The sequence below is a fragment of the Dicentrarchus labrax genome, unplaced genomic scaffold (genome assembly GCF_905237075.1).
Source record: "Dicentrarchus labrax unplaced genomic scaffold, dlabrax2021, whole genome shotgun sequence".
Classification (NCBI taxonomy): Eukaryota; Metazoa; Chordata; class Actinopteri; family Moronidae; genus Dicentrarchus; species Dicentrarchus labrax.
The window spans coordinates 22,832,360-22,849,859 of record NW_026136713.1 but is presented as its reverse complement, the minus strand read 5'-3'; the positions used below and the strand labels follow the sequence as shown (position 1 = coordinate 22,849,859).

At 43.0% G+C, this 17,500-nt stretch overlaps 1 protein-coding gene and 1 long non-coding RNA gene across 6 annotated transcripts in view; one reads left to right on the top strand and one right to left on the bottom strand.

The window, feature by feature from the left end:
- LOC127374677 (uncharacterized) overlaps positions 1-1,127 on the top strand; it is a 1,993-nt gene extending 866 nt beyond the window's left edge. Inside the window, exons 1-2 of the long non-coding RNA XR_007887110.1 lie at positions 1-745; positions 801-1,127. The exon at positions 1-745 is cut by the window's left edge and continues 866 nt beyond it. This is a non-coding gene — a long non-coding RNA (uncharacterized LOC127374677). The remainder of the gene's footprint in view (positions 746-800) is intronic.
- The window catches only part of LOC127374530 (transcription factor COE3), a 149,503-nt gene that overhangs the window by 24,209 nt on the left and 107,794 nt on the right, over positions 1-17,500 (bottom strand). For all 5 annotated transcript variants that reach the window (XM_051419971.1, XM_051419970.1, XM_051419974.1 and 2 more), the window contains exon 11: positions 9,044-9,132. In XM_051419971.1, the coding sequence (XP_051275931.1) occupies positions 9,044-9,132 (89 nt within the window). The remainder of the gene's footprint in view (positions 1-9,043; positions 9,133-17,500) is intronic.

The following is a 17,500-nucleotide window of genomic DNA, read 5'->3' as shown; positions in this document are numbered from 1 at the left end:
CTATTCTGTATTTTTATCATTTTAACAATCAGACTTAATATTCTTCTTTCTGACAGATTCTCTGATAAAAGTGAAATCCTCTCCAGTTCTGAGCAGCTAGCAGCAGCACTGCGTCTTTAAAAATACTATATAACCAGAGCCGGTGCACCGAGAGCCTGGCCTCTCCCCATAAGGTCCCATTGTACCGAATACTGGTTGCAGTAGCCTGGCCTCTCCCCATAAAGTCCCATTGTACCGAATACTGGTTGCAGTTCCAGCAGAGGTCCACTGGGGGCGCTCTCCCATCAGTGCAGAATGAATGGGAGCAGATGGAGCTAGACGGCTACATTTGTCTCTTTCACCTGATTGTGGTTGAGAGATCTCAGATGTGATTGTAGTTTTTAAAGTTCAACATGGGTTATAGGTCGAAAGCTGAATGAACGAGTTCTGATGTCCTTTAGATTTCTTACAGGACGAGTTGTTGTTGCCCATAACGCGCTAGCATTCTGCTAATGAACGCTGATTGGTCAGTGAAGGACTGATTACGACCAGAGATCCCGCTTGATGGCATCGTGGCATCCGAAGCGGGAATATGAATATTTTGGCGTGGTGTTTAAAACAGCAAAACAAAAACAAAGCACAAAGAGACTCGAGGCTCGCCGTAAAGCGGTATCTCTGGCCGTACAATGTGTGTGACGTCACTGACATTTTAAAAGACTTTTTAAAGAAAATAAGTGACTCTAACAAATCCAACTCTTCCTCACAGGTTAGTTAATGACAGACAGTCAGTGAGTGTGTGTGTGTCCAACTCTTCCTCACAGGTTAGTTAATGACAGACAGTCAGTGAGTGTGTCTGTGTCCAACTCTTCCTCACAGGTTAGTTAATGACAGACAGTCAGTGAGTGTGTCTGTGTCCAACTCTTCCTCACAGGTTAGTTAATGACAGACAGTCAGTGAGTGTGTCTGTGTCCAACTCTTCCTCACAGGTTAGTTAATGACAGACAGTCAGTGAGTGTGTCTGTGTCCAACTCTTCCTCACAGGTTAGTTAATGATGTTACTGAGTCAATGTGAGCAGATTGTGTCTGTAGATTGAAGAGAATCAGAGTCTCACTGATGGTGGAAATAAAGGTTTTACTTCCTTAAAACAGCCGTTTTTTGAATGGAGTTTGGTGTGACTGTGGAGCAGAGGGTTTTTTTAATGAACTTTCTTTTAAAACACAAAAAGTGGTTGTTTTCCTTTTTTTCTGCATTTGTGAAACATGTTGTTTCCTGACTTCACGTTTCAAACTAAAATCTGTTGGCCGCATTATACACCGACCTCCTAAACGTTACACACTGGACCTTTAAAAACTTGGTTTTAAAACTAATGAATCTTACAAACGGAGAACATGGAGACTCTCATCCCACTGACGGCTGGATCCTACATTTCCCATAATGCAACTGGGGCAGTGCCTCCTGAATGCCATCATGACATCACCGTGACATCATCAGGGTTATTTCTTCCTCCAGAGACACAAAACACTTGATCAATAATGAATGTGTGGTTTTCTGTTAAATAAAGGTGTACTGGCCCTTTAAGTGAGCGCAGACACAGATTCTGATCTAATCTGATAATTTGAGTTCAAACTGAGTCCTACAGTAAAAACACAAATTAAAACAAGGAGAGAAGAAGAATGTGACGACTTCCTGTGAGAATATTCAGGAAATTAAAACACATTCCTGCAGTTTGGATAATTAATTTAAATTGGTTTGAATCCAACAACGTGAATATTTCTGTCAGATGAACGATCGTTTAATTCAGCTGAATAAATTCATCCCGTCTGAACGCCATCTGGCTCCTGACGCTTCATCACTCCTCACATTGTTTCAGAGGCTTTTTCAATCACAGTGAATCCATAAATCCGCTGACATTAGTCTGGGAACCGGAGCGGTCTGCCGGTCCAGCCCCGATCACACAGACTGAAACCGGTCCTGCAGCATTATAGCCAACAACCGAGATGGCTGCTTGGTCGTCCAACACGGTTTTATACCTTTAATTTGACTTTGCTGCATTTGTGAATGGATCCTCTCTAAGCCCCGCCCCTTTTTGCTCTGTGCTCCAATAGCAGTTGAGCAACTTCCTCCTTTCCTGTGCTAAGATATGCTATGCTAGGCTAATCTATGTTGAAAAGACAGCCACAGTTTGAAGATGGTTAAAAGATAAAAGAGACAAGATAATCTCCATTCATCGTGAACTAGCTCGTTAAATCTTACAGCTAATGTTGGCCAAACAGAAGCTAATTCACGTGGTTGTCTTTCCAACGTTCCTCCACGATTCCTGCAGCTTTAAAAACCTGCGATACATGTTGAGATGTTTGTGCAACAATACTGTGAGAGGAAGTGAACATTGTAAGAACAGTGTGCGGATATTGTTCCGTCTCAGTGTTTGGAGGCTAAATGTGAGACGTTTGTGTCGCTGCAGCAGAAAGGAGGAAGAGATTGGGCCGATGTTTGGTTCTGTAGTTTGGATTCAGGGCAGCAGGACGGAGTATAAATAAACTACAGTGTGTCACATGACCACTGCAGGTAGGTGAGCTAGCCGTAGCGCTAACAAGCTAATCTGCAACCATGTTTACCTCCAGCTGAAAACAGAAAGAATCAGAAAACTAAAAATAAAGGAAGTGTTTGAAGAAGGATGAAGACACACACACACACACACACACACACACACACACACACACACACACACACACACACACACACACACACACACACACACACACACACACACACACACACACACACACACACACACACACACACACACACACACACACACACACACACACACACACACACACACACACACACACACACACACACACACACACACACACTGAGCTACAGGGAGTTTACAGGTGGAGAGAAACAAGATTCTCTGGTTCATCCTCAGTGGGTCTAATCAACTCAGCACTGAAGAGGGAGGAGGAGGAGGAGAAGGGGGAGGAGGAGGAGGAGGTAGAAGGGGGAGGAAGAGGAGGAGGAGGAGGAGAAGGGGGAGGAGGGAGGAAGAGGAGGAGGAGGAGGACTCACTGCTGATGGTGAAATCCTGTCAGATCAAGAAAAAGTGATCCGAGCAGAGTGTTTGTTAAACAGATAACTGGTGTTTTTTACAGTCTTCATCCTCCTCTTCCTCTCCTTACGTCTCTCTGGTGGCGTCATGGTGGATCAGTCTCAGGACCATCATGCACCAGGAGCAGCCGATAGGATAAAACAGGACCTGATCGTCCTCCTCACGAACAGTAAAACCAGTCTGAACCACTTCCTGCTTCATATTCAGTCATATTACACAATGTGTGTGAATATTTTACAGATTAAATCACTTAAATTGTGACTTTTCAGAAAAAAACTTACAAATACAAATAAAAAATATGTATTTTGTTTTTATTTTATTTATTCATATTTAATTATTATTTTTGATAATAATATTTATAAAAGAGACAATTTATGTTTTTTATTTATTTGTGTAATTATGTCCTCTTTTTCCCTCTTTCTTTCCTTCCTGACCTCCTCCTTTCCTTTAATACATCCTCACTTTGTTCCTTTCTTGTGTAATGTGTGAAGATAAAATCTACAGAAAGTATAACTGTTAATAAATGAAATGATTATTATTATTAATATTCAGTTGTTTGGTCGGTGGCTGCAGTCGTGAGGTTGTTGGGAAGTGAAATACTAACAACAGAAAGATGAACTAAACAACAATATTACTTAATAGAATAATTTACCATCGCTGTGATGGATAAAATGTTTAACGTTAATAATGAATAATGTTAATAATGAATATTTCTGCAGGTTAAACCAGGTTCTTCTTCCTCTCGCAGGCTCCTGACCTTGCCCTTCTCCCGTCCATCCTCTGACACATTCCTCCTTTCTTCCCTCTTCCCTCTCTAGTTTTTTATATTTTCTTCCATTGGTTTCTAGGGGCTTAATTACGGGGGGCCGGCTCCGTGGTTGAGGAGGTGCTGGGCGAACAGGGATCAGTGTGACCCTGGAGGAGAAGCCATCAGACAGCGGCCTTAACAATGATAAATCACCCCGAGCAGAGCTACAGCTACAGCCGCCGCCCCGCTGATCTCTATAAAATATGGATGGACCTGCGCGCTGTGCAGGAGCAGCACAGCCGCATCGCGCCGGATCTCCAGATTAGCGATTATCAGGCGGAGAGGTATTCTAATGATGTGGGACATGGTGTGGGGTTAATTCCATTCAGAGGAAATGGATTGAAATTCAGCTCATGAATTGAATATTGCTCATTATTCTCAATGAGAGCAGGAAATCTCCTCATTCATGAAGTGGGTTGGAATTAATAATCCCTGAACGGACGGCGGACGCCTCCACCCCCCCGAGTCGGGATGGGGGTCAATGATCAGAGCTAAAGGTGCACACGCAACACGCCAAACACATTTAATCTCCACCTTATGGTTCACAAATCACCAGGACGGAGAGAAAAAAAGCTTTTATTTTGATCAGATTCTCAGACGCAGGTTGAATTAAACCAACTCAAAAATAATAACTCAGATTTAAATTAGTCCAGTTTTCTTTAAGTTGACTTTATAACATTTTAAAAATGTAAATAGTTTTTAATCATACGTCAGCTATTTTTACAGGTTATGTAATAATTTGCTTTAATGGAAGAAAACTGAGTAAATTCAATATAAATGGAAACATTTGTATAAAGAAGCATTTAAGTGACTAAATAATAATAATAAATAAATTCTGTTCACACATTTTAAATAAGTTTGGAGAAATGCTGCATATGAGTGATTTACTGACTAGTTTTAATATAATTAGTTCAACTTCATTTATCCAAATTACTTGAACGATAAACACTTGTTCTCAAACCAAATAAACATTTACTTATTTACACCTGACCACTTAAATGGTTTCAGGCAGTCGGTTTCCAGTTTGAGTTGAGCTAACTCATCAGGTTTTCCAGTTTGTTAGGTTGGTTTGTTTTTCACCACAGGACGTCCCCTATTCTCCGTAAGTTATTTTACTCCTAAAAGATGTTGAATCTGATTACAGATTTTAAATTAGTTAGAGAAACATTCCTGATTAAGTACTTTTTACTTTATATTTTGTTGACAGTGCAGATAAAGATTAGAAAATGAAGCCAGTTGGTGTTACTAACCCTTACTCTGAGATATTGAAGGTGGTATTGTTTTCTGTCTGTCTGTCAGCAGCTCAGACAGACAGGCAGTTAGCAGGCAGTTTGACAGGCTGTGAGACCAACTGGTCACTGATGACCTCTGGGGTTTCTCCTGGATCAGGTTCAGCCCTCTAATTTCATTTCCAGTCTGGCTCGGCTGCAAGCGGACACCTCAGCGTCGGTCCAGAGAGGAGACGACCTGCAGGACTCAGTGTCACTGCGAACACCTCCACTTCTGTCTCATTCACAGGTTGCTCAGAGGAAACAGAACCGTACAGCAACACACAACATGTAAATCAGAGTGATTCTCTCCTCCGATGGAGCGACGCTAGCAGTTTCCCCCCGCTTCCAGTCTTTGTGCTAAGCTAGGCTAAACACCTCCTGCGCTGTTTCCTCCATAACAGACACTCAATAGTTCGTAAGTCAGGACACTTTATTGTGTATGTGTACATAAAGCTACCATAATGTTGGCAATAACTGTTTATAGATACGTAAAATACCTTTAAACACCTTCCACTAGCTGTATGTGGCTATAGAGGCTCCCTGCACATAGTCTTTGTGCTAAGCTAGGCTAATCACATCATCATCCATCCTGAACACAGCTAGCTTAAACTCATCTGACCCTGGAGAAATGGGCTAATGTTAGCTCTCTGGCTAACAAACATTAGTTAATTAGTAACTGAAGTATGATAAGGCGTGTGGTTTGGATAATAATTGTCAGAATGAGTCAACAAATTTCAGCTATTGTTTGTTCATTCATGGAGCTAGGCTAGCAGTTCCCCCTGCTTCCAGTCTTTGAGCTAAGCTAGGCTAACCCTATGTTTGAGGTAATTCCAGGGCCTTTCAGATAAAACAAGCTTTGTGTTCTTCCTCCTGGTTTCCATATTCACTCTTTCTGTTTCAGTGACACACTCTGCCTCCACACTTCACCCATAATCCTCCACCTGACGGCCTACAACGAATCAATCTGTTCTGTGTCGCGCCGCCTGTCCAAAAAACAAAAACATCGCCGTCCAAACATCTCTCTCCATCCCTCCTCCTGTCCTCCGCAGAGCGCCGGCAGGTGAAAACAAAAGAGAAGTGACAAGGCGAGTTAACCCGTCGCTGCTCGGTCACACGATCCCCGTCACCGCCGCGCCTTGCCGGCGGTGAGCCAACCGCTCAGCGCGGCGCTTTTTCCTCGCGCTGTGATTTTCTCTCTTGTCCAAAACGTCTGAGAGGAAAAAACCTGTGGTCTTATTGAGTTTTCTTTTGAATAAATAAATATTTAAGAGGCGGCGAGGAGGGTGGAGGGCGTTTGACGCTCCACTCTGGCTGCAAATCAGGCCATCAAAGGGGCCAGACAATGTATGCTCACTATTAGTATCAATTTACAAATAAACTGCTTTTTTGGTGACTGGATCTCCGATGTCAGATTTTGATAAATGGTTTCAATTTGGCAGCTGCTTTCGAGTGTCAGAGCCCATCTGACGCTCGCCGCCCGCCGCCGCCGCTCGCTGCCTCAAAGAATCTGCCTCAGTTAGCCTCGCTGCCGCCAGCCGCCAAAATAATCTCTTCATACTAACCAGGGCAGGTGTGTGTGTGCGTGTGTGTGCGTGCATACAAATGTCTCTGTGTGGGTAAATATTGAAACCAGGATCCAGATTTCACTCCTGATGTTTTTCTACACAAATCTTAAAGGAGCTTCCTGCGTTTTTTTACACCATTAAGAACAAATCACAGACACTTTTCCTCACTGCTGACTCTCGTCTGCAGCCGGCTGCTGTTTAATAGGTTTTTAAATGTGCTTTTACTTCCCTCCAGGTTTCCTTTGGTTTCACTGACCGACCTGCAGAGACTTTAAACCTGCTTCAGATTGAGCTGTAAATTTATGTGACCAACCTTTTCATCATCAATTAATCTGCCAATCAAAATGCATCAAAGTGATGTGTTAAAATATCTGGTTTTGTTGAAACAACAGTAGAAACTCCAAAGATATTCAGCTTACTGTGATATAAACCAGTCTGCACCAGTTAATCTGATCTCACACAGACAGCCCTTTATTGACCACAACTTCCACAGTTTGTAGACAATTCACTCCAAAGTCTTCTTCTCAAAGTCCAGGTGAAATTAAAAATATAATTTTAACCCTTTAAGATCATATCCTCAGTTATATTGTTCCTCTATTTGACAATTTATGACAAAAAAAATACGAAAACTCAATTTCTTCTTTCTTCAAAATTCAATAATTCTGTCTTCCTGTAAAACAAAAATCTGATGCATGTTTACCTGCTTTTACCTAACTGCTAATGTAACGACGTGGACGTAGCACACAGTGCTATAAGCTACTGCAACAGGTCCCCTAACTGTCTGTTCTTACAGGAAATATGTAAATTAGATTAGATTAGATTAGATTCAACTTTATTGTCATTGCACAAGTACAGGTACTAGGCAACGCAATGCAGTTAGCATCTAAAGTGCAGAGTAATGTGGATATGTACAAAAATATGTAAAAAAACCAATGACAATCAAATATGAGGAAGCAAACAGCTCTTTGATTCTGATTCATCAACATTTGTATATTATGTGATATTTCCTGAGACGTATCCCTCCTCTCTTCCTGAGCTTTCTTCTATTTTTCCACATAAAAAGTTGTTTTGGGAAGTTTTTTATTTATCCGAATTGAGTCTGTAAGTACGGAGTTTGCTGAATGTTGTACAGATTGCAAAGCTCCTTGAGATGATTTGTGATTTTGGGCTATGCAAATAAAATTTGACTTGACTTGATGGAAGTCACGTCGTACAGTTCTGAAACTTGAACTGACTTTTGGCCTCACACGGGGCACCAGCAGCAGCCACCTGGGTTATCTTATCCATCCACTACCTCCTTACATGAACTTTCTTGCTCTTTACTCTACGTCACCTGACAGATGGGTTACACTGGAGTTATAGAGCAGCCCACTGCTTCTCTAAAGAATGTGACAGAACATCGGGAATAAGAACAAGATGGTATTTCCGCTGCCACTTCAACTTCATTCAGTGTACTATGAACTATATATTATAAAATATTCATTTTGTGTTGACTTTCAGTGGAATCATGTTGTGATGTGTGATCTTATTATAATAATTTTATTAAATTAAAGAAATTAAAATGACAAATAAAATAAGCAATTCAAATTTGGACAAACTTTAGGACTCTGACTATGGATCAATGTGGTCAAATTACGTGTTTAAAAAAGGCCTTAAGCCTCCTTCACCTGGAAGATGGATGACACTATTATTCTGATATTTACATAATCAATAAGGAATATTGGTTAAATGTCAAAAAGTGCCACAAAAACAAACATTTACTGGGATAAGTGACGTCCAATCACCTCTCTTCACCTGCACCTGACTCCATTTTCATCAGGTTATATTCTAACGTCACGACTCTCCTCGCTGCGTCTCAGCCAGCGACCTCCCGCCGCCCAAACCTCCCTCCTCGCCAGCGGAGGGGAAACAGAACGCAGCGAGAGCAGCAGCAGTGGCAGGATTTGCTCCCTGAAACAGCTGTTTCCTGTTTGAGGGATCGGGAACAATCAGCCCGCTGGCAGCAAGGAGTTGCCGGCGCTGCCAAGAGTGTACCGAGCAGAACCAACAAATCCAATCAGGCAACTTGGTCCTGTGCTGCATTAAATAATACAAGAACCTCATGCAGTGCAGGTGGTCTACGGCATCCACAGAGGGACAAACCGCCACTTCAGCTTCAAATCAGCCTTTAATGTGGCTGTAAAACCCGATTAAACACTAACACAGCCTGATTAGCAGCAGCTCTCACCAACAAAACAGAGTCCTGGCCTTGAATCTGACCTCTGACCTGAGTCTAAAGCGGTGACTTAATGACTCGTCTCCACTGACCTTAGGTAACCTCTCGGGGTCTCCGGGGTGGCGAGGGATGACCTTCTGTAGCCTCTGGAAGCCGTAGTCGATGGTCGGCTCGTTCAAGGCTGTGGGACGGACAGAGAGAGAGAGAGCGACGGTCAGGACGAATTCAAACCGACACACAGACAAACACATAGACGTCACAGAAACACACACTGATGCCCCAGATACAAAGAGCTGAGAGGGTTAAATTAAAGTTAAAATTAAAATCAGTTCATTTCTAAAGGAATCTTCACAATTACTTCATTTTTACTTTAAACATATGATATGTAATTTCTGCCACATCAAAACAATAAAAAAGAAGAAAACTTGATGACATTGTGAAGTAGCGTGGATCATGGGAGTTATATGCTAATAGCCTGAGGCTAAAGCTAACAGGTCCCAGGTTATGATATGATGCTAACAGACTGAGCCGAGCTGCTGCTAACGTTAGCTCAGCTTGTTTCTCTGATAACTTAAGATCCAGACGTCCGATGACTAAAATCCTTCATCCGGTTCAAATCTAGAGTTAAAAAGCACCAAGATCTAAACAGTGGATGGTAAACAGTCAACGTATGACAGCTTCTGATTATTGATTATTGATTGAATCAGCTCCATATAGAACATATATGTGGGGAAATATATCAGATATTAAACAGATTAAAGGGCAGAAATAATAAGAATGTAATGAATTTAAGGTTAACTCTGAGTATTTTGAGGTTCAACCAGAAGCGTGTTTCTGTGCCGACCTCTCGGTGATCTTCAGCTTCAGTCTGTTGGTTCTCATTAACAGTGAACGCTAACAGAGAGAGAGAGCGAGCAGTGTCAGTTGATCTCTCTCTCTCTCTTATCTTCCTGCTGTTTATTAAGTGTGAGACCTCACACTCCATCTGTCCCCCTCGCTCTGCCTTTTCACCGCTAATTCAATCCAACCTTCCCTCCCTTTTTCTTTTCTCTTTTCCTCCGCTCATTCACCAAACAATCTGCCTTCCTCCTCCTCCTCCTCCTCCTCCTCCTCCTCCCGCTGCTGGAGAAACACCCGGAAATGAGTTCGGGGAGATACTTCTCCATAATCAAGCCCATTAATCATAAAAGGCTGTCAAATTTGACTTTGGGGACAATTTGTCAGCCGATCTTGCCCACTCCGCTTTTGTCACCGTTGGCTCTTGTATTCTGTAAGGATGATTGACACACCAAATGCCGGTGAGTAGAATAGCTAGTTTGCGCTAATATGCATAACCGCGGCTTTCATGAATAAGAATAAGGCAGCTATACGGCATCGCAGAGGGGTCTCCTTCAAAGGGCCCCGCCGCCGTTTGTCGCCGGCGCTCCAAATAGATGTTATTACCATTATAACAATATTTGTTTTCTTTCCCCGGGAATGGGCGACCGCGAGCTGCTAAATCAAATTTGTCAGAGCGCGTTTCAAGCGGCGGCGGCGGAGGAGGGAGAAAAAAGGGCTTTCAGGCTGCGACTGGTGTGGGGATGATATCTGAAGGGTGACAGAGCGCTGAGGGACATGGCCCTCGCCGCGGGGGCTGCCATGTTGGATTTCTTGCCCCCCCCGCCTCCCCGAGAGGAAGCAAGAGAGCGGCCCGAATCTATTACCTCCGCCCCGCCGCGAATGAAAGAGGGATTCATTGTCGGATCCCAAAGAGACTTTTTGGGGGGAAGCGGAGCAGCCGAGGATGAATGGAGATAATGCATCAGGACGACACGAGCAGCAATCAGCAGCGAGTCCCAAACCGCATTGCCTCCCGACGCCGCGAACATACAACCCAACTTATAAAACAAGTGAAAGGCACTATGGGAAATGCTGCAATTGAATAAAAAATCCATTTACACTCAGAGAGAGAGAGAGAGAGAGAGAGCGAGAGAGAGATGTTTAACTCTTCATCTGCATCAGAGGACTCTGATCGGCTGCTGATGCCTTGCTCATGGGTTCATCCTCCTGTTCACTCATTGTTAGTGTTTATGTGATGTCATATGTTTGTGCTTAATATTGTCCTTCTGGTTCAGCTGTTTACACACTCAGTTACATGTAATCTATTACTTTTACTGTGCGTACTAGACCCAGCAGGAGTTTGGGGTCTGCAGTAAGAAGTAAGGGTGCTGGTTGTGGTTAATAAACAGAGGGTTGAGTCCAACTCTTTCACCACCTTCCCTAACTCACAGAGAGGAGCGCTGACATCGTTCAGCAGACGCACTGAGGCTTCTGCAGGTGACTGATTGTCTCAAAATGCTGATTAACTGGTCTACAGACACACTCTTATGTCCCATTAAATGCTGGTCCTGGATTCAGAATAATCTAATATGGACTCAATCCACCTACAGATAGTTTATAGAAGATCTATAACTTTTCAACAGCTTATTAGTTTCGATTGTTTCACAAATGAAAGTTTGGTTCGGGAATATTTATGAATATCCCATATACTCTACAGCAGTGGTTCCCAACTCCTGACTACTAAATTACATATTTTATAGGTATTTCATATTATATTCAGTGACAGCAGAATATAATGACCGACACATTTTAAAATCGAGAAGGCGTTGCAAACCCTCTTTGAAGCTTTGGCGAACCCCCAGTTGGGGTCCTCACCCCCAGGTTGGGACCGACTGCTCTACAGATGCAAATGTTCAAATACTTCATACAATCCGAATCAATAAATCCCTGGGCCGAATGAGTTCATGTGTCTGTATATGAAGCTCTTACTGATGCAGCATGGAGGCTTTTTGATTAACTCCTCTAAATGACGTTCTGTGGTTAATTTGCTCCTGCATCCCACTGGGACTCGAACCGACAACCTTCTGAATAAAAAAAGTAAGGCTTTCCCTCTGTTCATCCTCATCATCACCGTCGGAGGAGGAGGAGGAGAAAGAAACAAAGGCTTTTAATGAACCTCTGGACAGGCGGCTGAGAGTCGACCCCCTCCTCCCCCCTCCCTCCCCCAGTAGAAATTAAGCCCATTACTTCCCCTTATTAAAATCTTGCCGCACTTTGACCCCAGCGCCCCATTGGCTGCCTGCAGGGCCCCGCGCTCCTCCCAGCCAATCGATACCGGCTGCCTCCCTGCAAAGAGCCCGAGTAATTGGAGAACGGCGGCTGGCAGCGCGAACCCTGACCCCCCCCTTCCCTTCACTGCCGCCCCCCCACGCATTACACCGCCCATATGAAGACAGATTGCCTGATTTAGTGTAAACATATGCTGCAATTCCAGGCATCAGTGCCACTTTCTCCATCGTAATTTGTATTGATTTTTCTCTCTTTCCCTTTTTTTCTCTGCGAGGAGGCCGTCTGATGTTTTTTATAAATCAGAAAAGGAGGAGAGGGAGATAATTCAGAGGTGAGAGAAGAGGAGGGGGATTCTTTATATATTTAATCAAGTATTTATCGCTCTCTCCGTTAGGTTTTTTTCTCCCTCTTCTCGCTGTGAAAGTGATCAAACGGTTGGTTGGCGTCCTGCTGATCGGAGCGCTCTGTTATTAGGCGACTAAGTGACTGAGGAGAGGAAGAGGGGAAGAGGGGGGAGAGATGGGAGAAGAAAGAAAGGGGGAGGCGGGTTACATGTTAAACTAATTTCTTGACGGCAGATTTGTAGCATGAGAGGAGGCGCAGTGGGTCAGAGCTTCACTCCAGCTACAAAAACACTCAAATTATGTGTGAAAACTGGAACATCTGCGCACTGATTAATGATCGGATGGGTCCAGCTTGATTAATAATATTTAAATAATCAGGAAAAGGAGCTTTAATAGTCAAATAAAAGCCAGTCTCACATATAAAATATACTTCTACACACAGTAAAATGTTAAAAGCAGAAGGCAGTATAAAATAATAGGATGAGAAGACGGTAAAAGGGGAATAAAAGTAGTAAAAATAATCAAATTCAGTGAATAAAAACACTTTATTTATGTATTTTCTGAGCTGTAACTGAATCCACTGCACCCAGGTTTTATCTCAAACACAGGGTGCATTGTGGGAAAACAGCTGTCATCAGTGGTTTCAAATTGAGTAGAAAAAGGTGTCCCACAAGGATCCATACTGGGTCCTCTGTAATTTACTCAATATTTAAATATTGTTTCATTAATATTAAATAAATGGAATCAATAAACATAAAAGAAAAAGAAGGTTGTAGTACGAGAGTCGGTTCTAGTACCAGTAGCAGGGCCGTAGCCGGGTTTCAAACATTGTCCGCTGTTAGCAAAATGTTTGTATTCACGTCTAACCGTTCTTTCAAAATAAAAGCAGGTTAAACATTTTAACACACTTTCCCAGGGTCCTTTGCTGTCCAATCACATTACCAAAAGCTCTACTGACCAATCACAGCAGCTGTCCAACAGCCTGTTACCATGGTAACACCTGGCTTCTCTCACACAGTCAGACCCCAAAGAGCACCAACAGCCCACCTTGAAGGTGTCAGAGGTCAAACCGCCAACATCAGAGCGTCAGAGTGAGACGACACAGACGTGAAACAACAACCTCGACCCCGGGGTGTCTAAACCTGAATCCAGATACCCTGAAAAACAGATCCCTGCCGCCAGCTCTCAACACATCCCTCCAAATAACCTCTAAAGTTAATGGAAACGAGGTAGAAAGGCACCGATACTGTAAAACACATATAAAACTGCTGTTGACAATAACGTCTCTACTGATAACTGTGTTGATTAAAATACTTCACAGAAACATTTGAGTTTTCTGATCCATAACCGAAGCCACTGCAGGTTTTATCTCAAACACAGGGTGCATTGTGGGAAAACAGCCATCGTCATTGGTTTCAAATTAAGCAGAAAAAGGTGTCCCACAAGGATCTATACTGGGTCCTCTGTTACTTAAATGTTATTTTATTTACCAGATTAGCAGTCCTCAGACATATACATGTATATAAAGTTTTTACAAAAATACTTTTGTGCTTAATTTAAAGTTTTTTTCAAATGTACTTTAGAATTAAGTTAAGTGTACTAAAAATAAATATACTAATTCTGCAGTACTTAAGGTTGTATTGTAGAGTACTAGTATAGTACAGTGCAAATACCTGCAGTGGTAATTTAGTGTACTTATGAGAAGTAGTATATTTATTTCCAGGTCCTTTGTAATATAAAAAGAGTATGATTTATTAAAATATACTTTCACTTCACTAGAAGTGTATTTAAGTACAAATAATGTACTTTAATGTTGTTGCATAGATTGAAGTCTGAAGATTCTTACATGATTTTGTGATATTTTTAATAAAATGACCAGAAACAGTTAATACACAGTCAGTCTTCAGACTTTTCGGTCCTGCTGTTGAGTCCAACCTGGTAAACGTCGCATAACCAACAGAAACGCTGGAGGGAGTTTCACAGTTTTTGGTGTCTCTTCCTTTTTGATTGCGTCTCTCGTCTTTATTTTCTCTCATGAATCCCTCAGTTTGTGACGACAGGTAAGGCTCACCTGTCCTGCCTCCACCTGACGGAGAGCGAGAGACAGAACAAACCTTTCTCTTCCTCTTCCTCTCTGCGATCATTTGGCTGTCGGTGCTGCAGATGCCGGCTGATAACAGATCAGAGGATCAGAGGTCTGGAGGGAGGATGCTGGATTACTGGAACATCTCTGCAGGCTCATTACCCCGCTCACATCAGCTCCCACAATTCCACGGGCCTCCATGCTTCAGAGGAGCATGTATACATCCACTAAGCCTCTGTTTACATCCTCCTCCTCACAACTGTTTACATTTATTTATCTCTCGCTATTTTTCATTTGCCGGTTCCCACCGCCGTCAGGCCTCTGAGTGGGAATCTGTTTTTCTACGCGACTGGTTTGTACATATTTACCAGCCGGAGATGAAATATGCACTTTGGGGGGATCCCTGCTCACCTTTACCTTTTTGTTTTGCGGTGATGGCCTTGTCGAAGGCGCAGTCATGTCCCCGATGAGCCGCTCCGTCTGACGCAGATAGACTTTATCTGCAGCCGCTCTGCGTGGCTTCCTCCTGTATTACACTTATCATTTCAAATAGACTCCATATTCCGTCTGAAACAACTCCCCCGACGCGCCCGCCACCCCTCCATCCCGCAACAACATGTGCTGCAATTTCCCATCTCCCCCGGCTGTATGATTGATGCAGGTCAGCGCGGCGTTTGGCCTCGCTGCCCGTAGATCGCCACCGCTGATGATTCCTCGCTTCCTTCGGGGGAGGGGGTTTCGACAGATGCACAACACGCTGAGCCTTAAGTGGACGGGCTGATTTGTTTTGCTGCTTGTCAAGTGGCCAACTGGTGTCAGCTGGGGCTGCAGGGGGGGGCAGTAACACCCTGGATGCATCCTTTCGCCGGCTTATTGATCTGCTGCTTTATTCCTCCGACTTTCTATTCATCACTCAGTCATCAGAGAGAGGAGGCCGACGCAAACAACAACAACAACAACAACAACAGGAGGAGCTACGTTTGGTTTGTTAACTCTTCATTCGTAGATTTATCCTCATTTTAACGAAAACAAAAGTCATCGTAAAAGTTAAAGAAATGATCTGCTGTTTTTCTAGAGTTGTAACTCCACCATGGTGGGTGGTAAAAGTACATGATTTACTCCAGCAGAAGTACAGATACTTGTGTAAAGAAAGACTCCGTTATAAGAAGGAGTAAGTTTAAAGGTAAAAAGTACTCTGTTAGTTTCTCTGAAGGACATTTCTACCGGCTGTTATTGAAACTACAAACAGGGTTAAGTCTCTCTGTTTCAACTTGTTACGTGTGTCATGTGTGATGTGGACCAGTACTGATGTCAGAAAGGTGTGCAATGATGCAAAAAATACAATAAAAATGAAAATTCCCATAAAATGCATCAAAACTAAACTATCAAGTCAATGTTGAAAATATTAGGACAAGAAAGTTCAGATATTTGTGTAAACTATAAACTATAAACTATTTGTACTTTGTTATTTCTGACTTCTGACCATAGAAAACTGGACTGTTGGTCTGGGCGGAGGTCTGAAGTGAGTGCCCCTGACAAAAGATTTTAAAGTGTGTTTTAAATCTAACTTTTATTTTTGGAAGAACCTTGTCATTTCCCACCTACAGTATCTCCAGACTTATCATTTAATATTTCAAATATATAACAAAACTAATTAAAGGAGACCTGGAGGAGCTCATCAAGCTTTTTTCTACATGTACACATGACCTCCGCCCTCGACCTTATGTTGTCTTCAGTGTTAAATGGCTAACAAAAAAATATTTTTTTGCAATTTTCACTTTATGAGGCCTGAGAGGAAGATCCTGCAACCTCCTTTGCATAATTTCTGAGAAAAATAATTGTATTCATTTTATTTATTTCCTTAAAATAAGGTAGAATTGAACATCAATCCCAGTTGAGGACACAGCTCTTTGTGTTAAAGATGTAAAGTTTAATATTTAATGAGTGAAATATAATAATTAAAGGAGACCTGGAGGAGCTTATCAACCTATTTTCAACCTGGACATGTGACCTCCGCAGTCAACCTAGTGCAGCTCTTTGTGGCCACAGATGAAGACAAATGAGGCGATCTGAGATTAAAGGGATCATAATCGTCCCTCCTGACAGCTGCCAGGTATTCTCAGAACCGCAGGTACCCTCCACCTCCTCCTTCTCCTCCTCTTCTCTGTTTGTCTGGGGAGTGACACGTCCTCCCTCCTCGCTCTGTAACCCAGATGAACATCTCGCCGCCTGTCGTCCTACGGCTCACGGGACGCGAGTGACAGAAGAACACCCACTCCCCTTCTGCTTCCTCCTCCGAGAGCCGCCGCTGACGCAACCGCCTCTGTGATTAGACCCAACATCCGCCCAGATCCAGCATGTTAATCAGCGAATAATTACCTCCTCGTGATTAGAGCTGAGGAGAAGACGAGTGCCTCAAAGAAATAGGCCCCCCACCTGAGAAGTTATTATTTTCTGGAGTCGCGGCCGAAAATGCCCCCGCAGAAACAGCTAATTACCCGACATTAGTTCCACAAGTTCCCTAAGTGGAGCGGTGCCGCTGTGCTCTTTGATATATGAAATGTGGTGCAGAGAGTGGAGGAATTCCCCCGGCGGAGAGCACACTTCTGCCGTCTATTAAAAGACGAGACGAGCCGAGATCAAAGAGGAGGAGACAGAGAAAGTGCTTGTGTTGTTTCATTACCGCCGTGTGATCAGTGACTGGCGCCTCGTTACACATCAGACGTCACGTTCAAGACGTTTAACACCCGAGGAGTTCAAGTCTCTGAGTGTCAGGAGAGCATTTTTTATCAGCAGAGGTCCAGGAAGGTCCAGGAAGGTCCAGGATGGTCCAGGAAGGTCCAGGATGGTCCAGGAAGGTTCTCTTCCTACAATCTGAGTTGTCTGACTGTCCAACTGTTAATATTCAGAGAGATGCTCTGAGTTAATTAAAATGTTGATATACTTGCTTTAATTATTATCGTGCACCAACAGCAAAAAGCTTAATGAGCACCGGCGTAATTTGGGTACTGGTT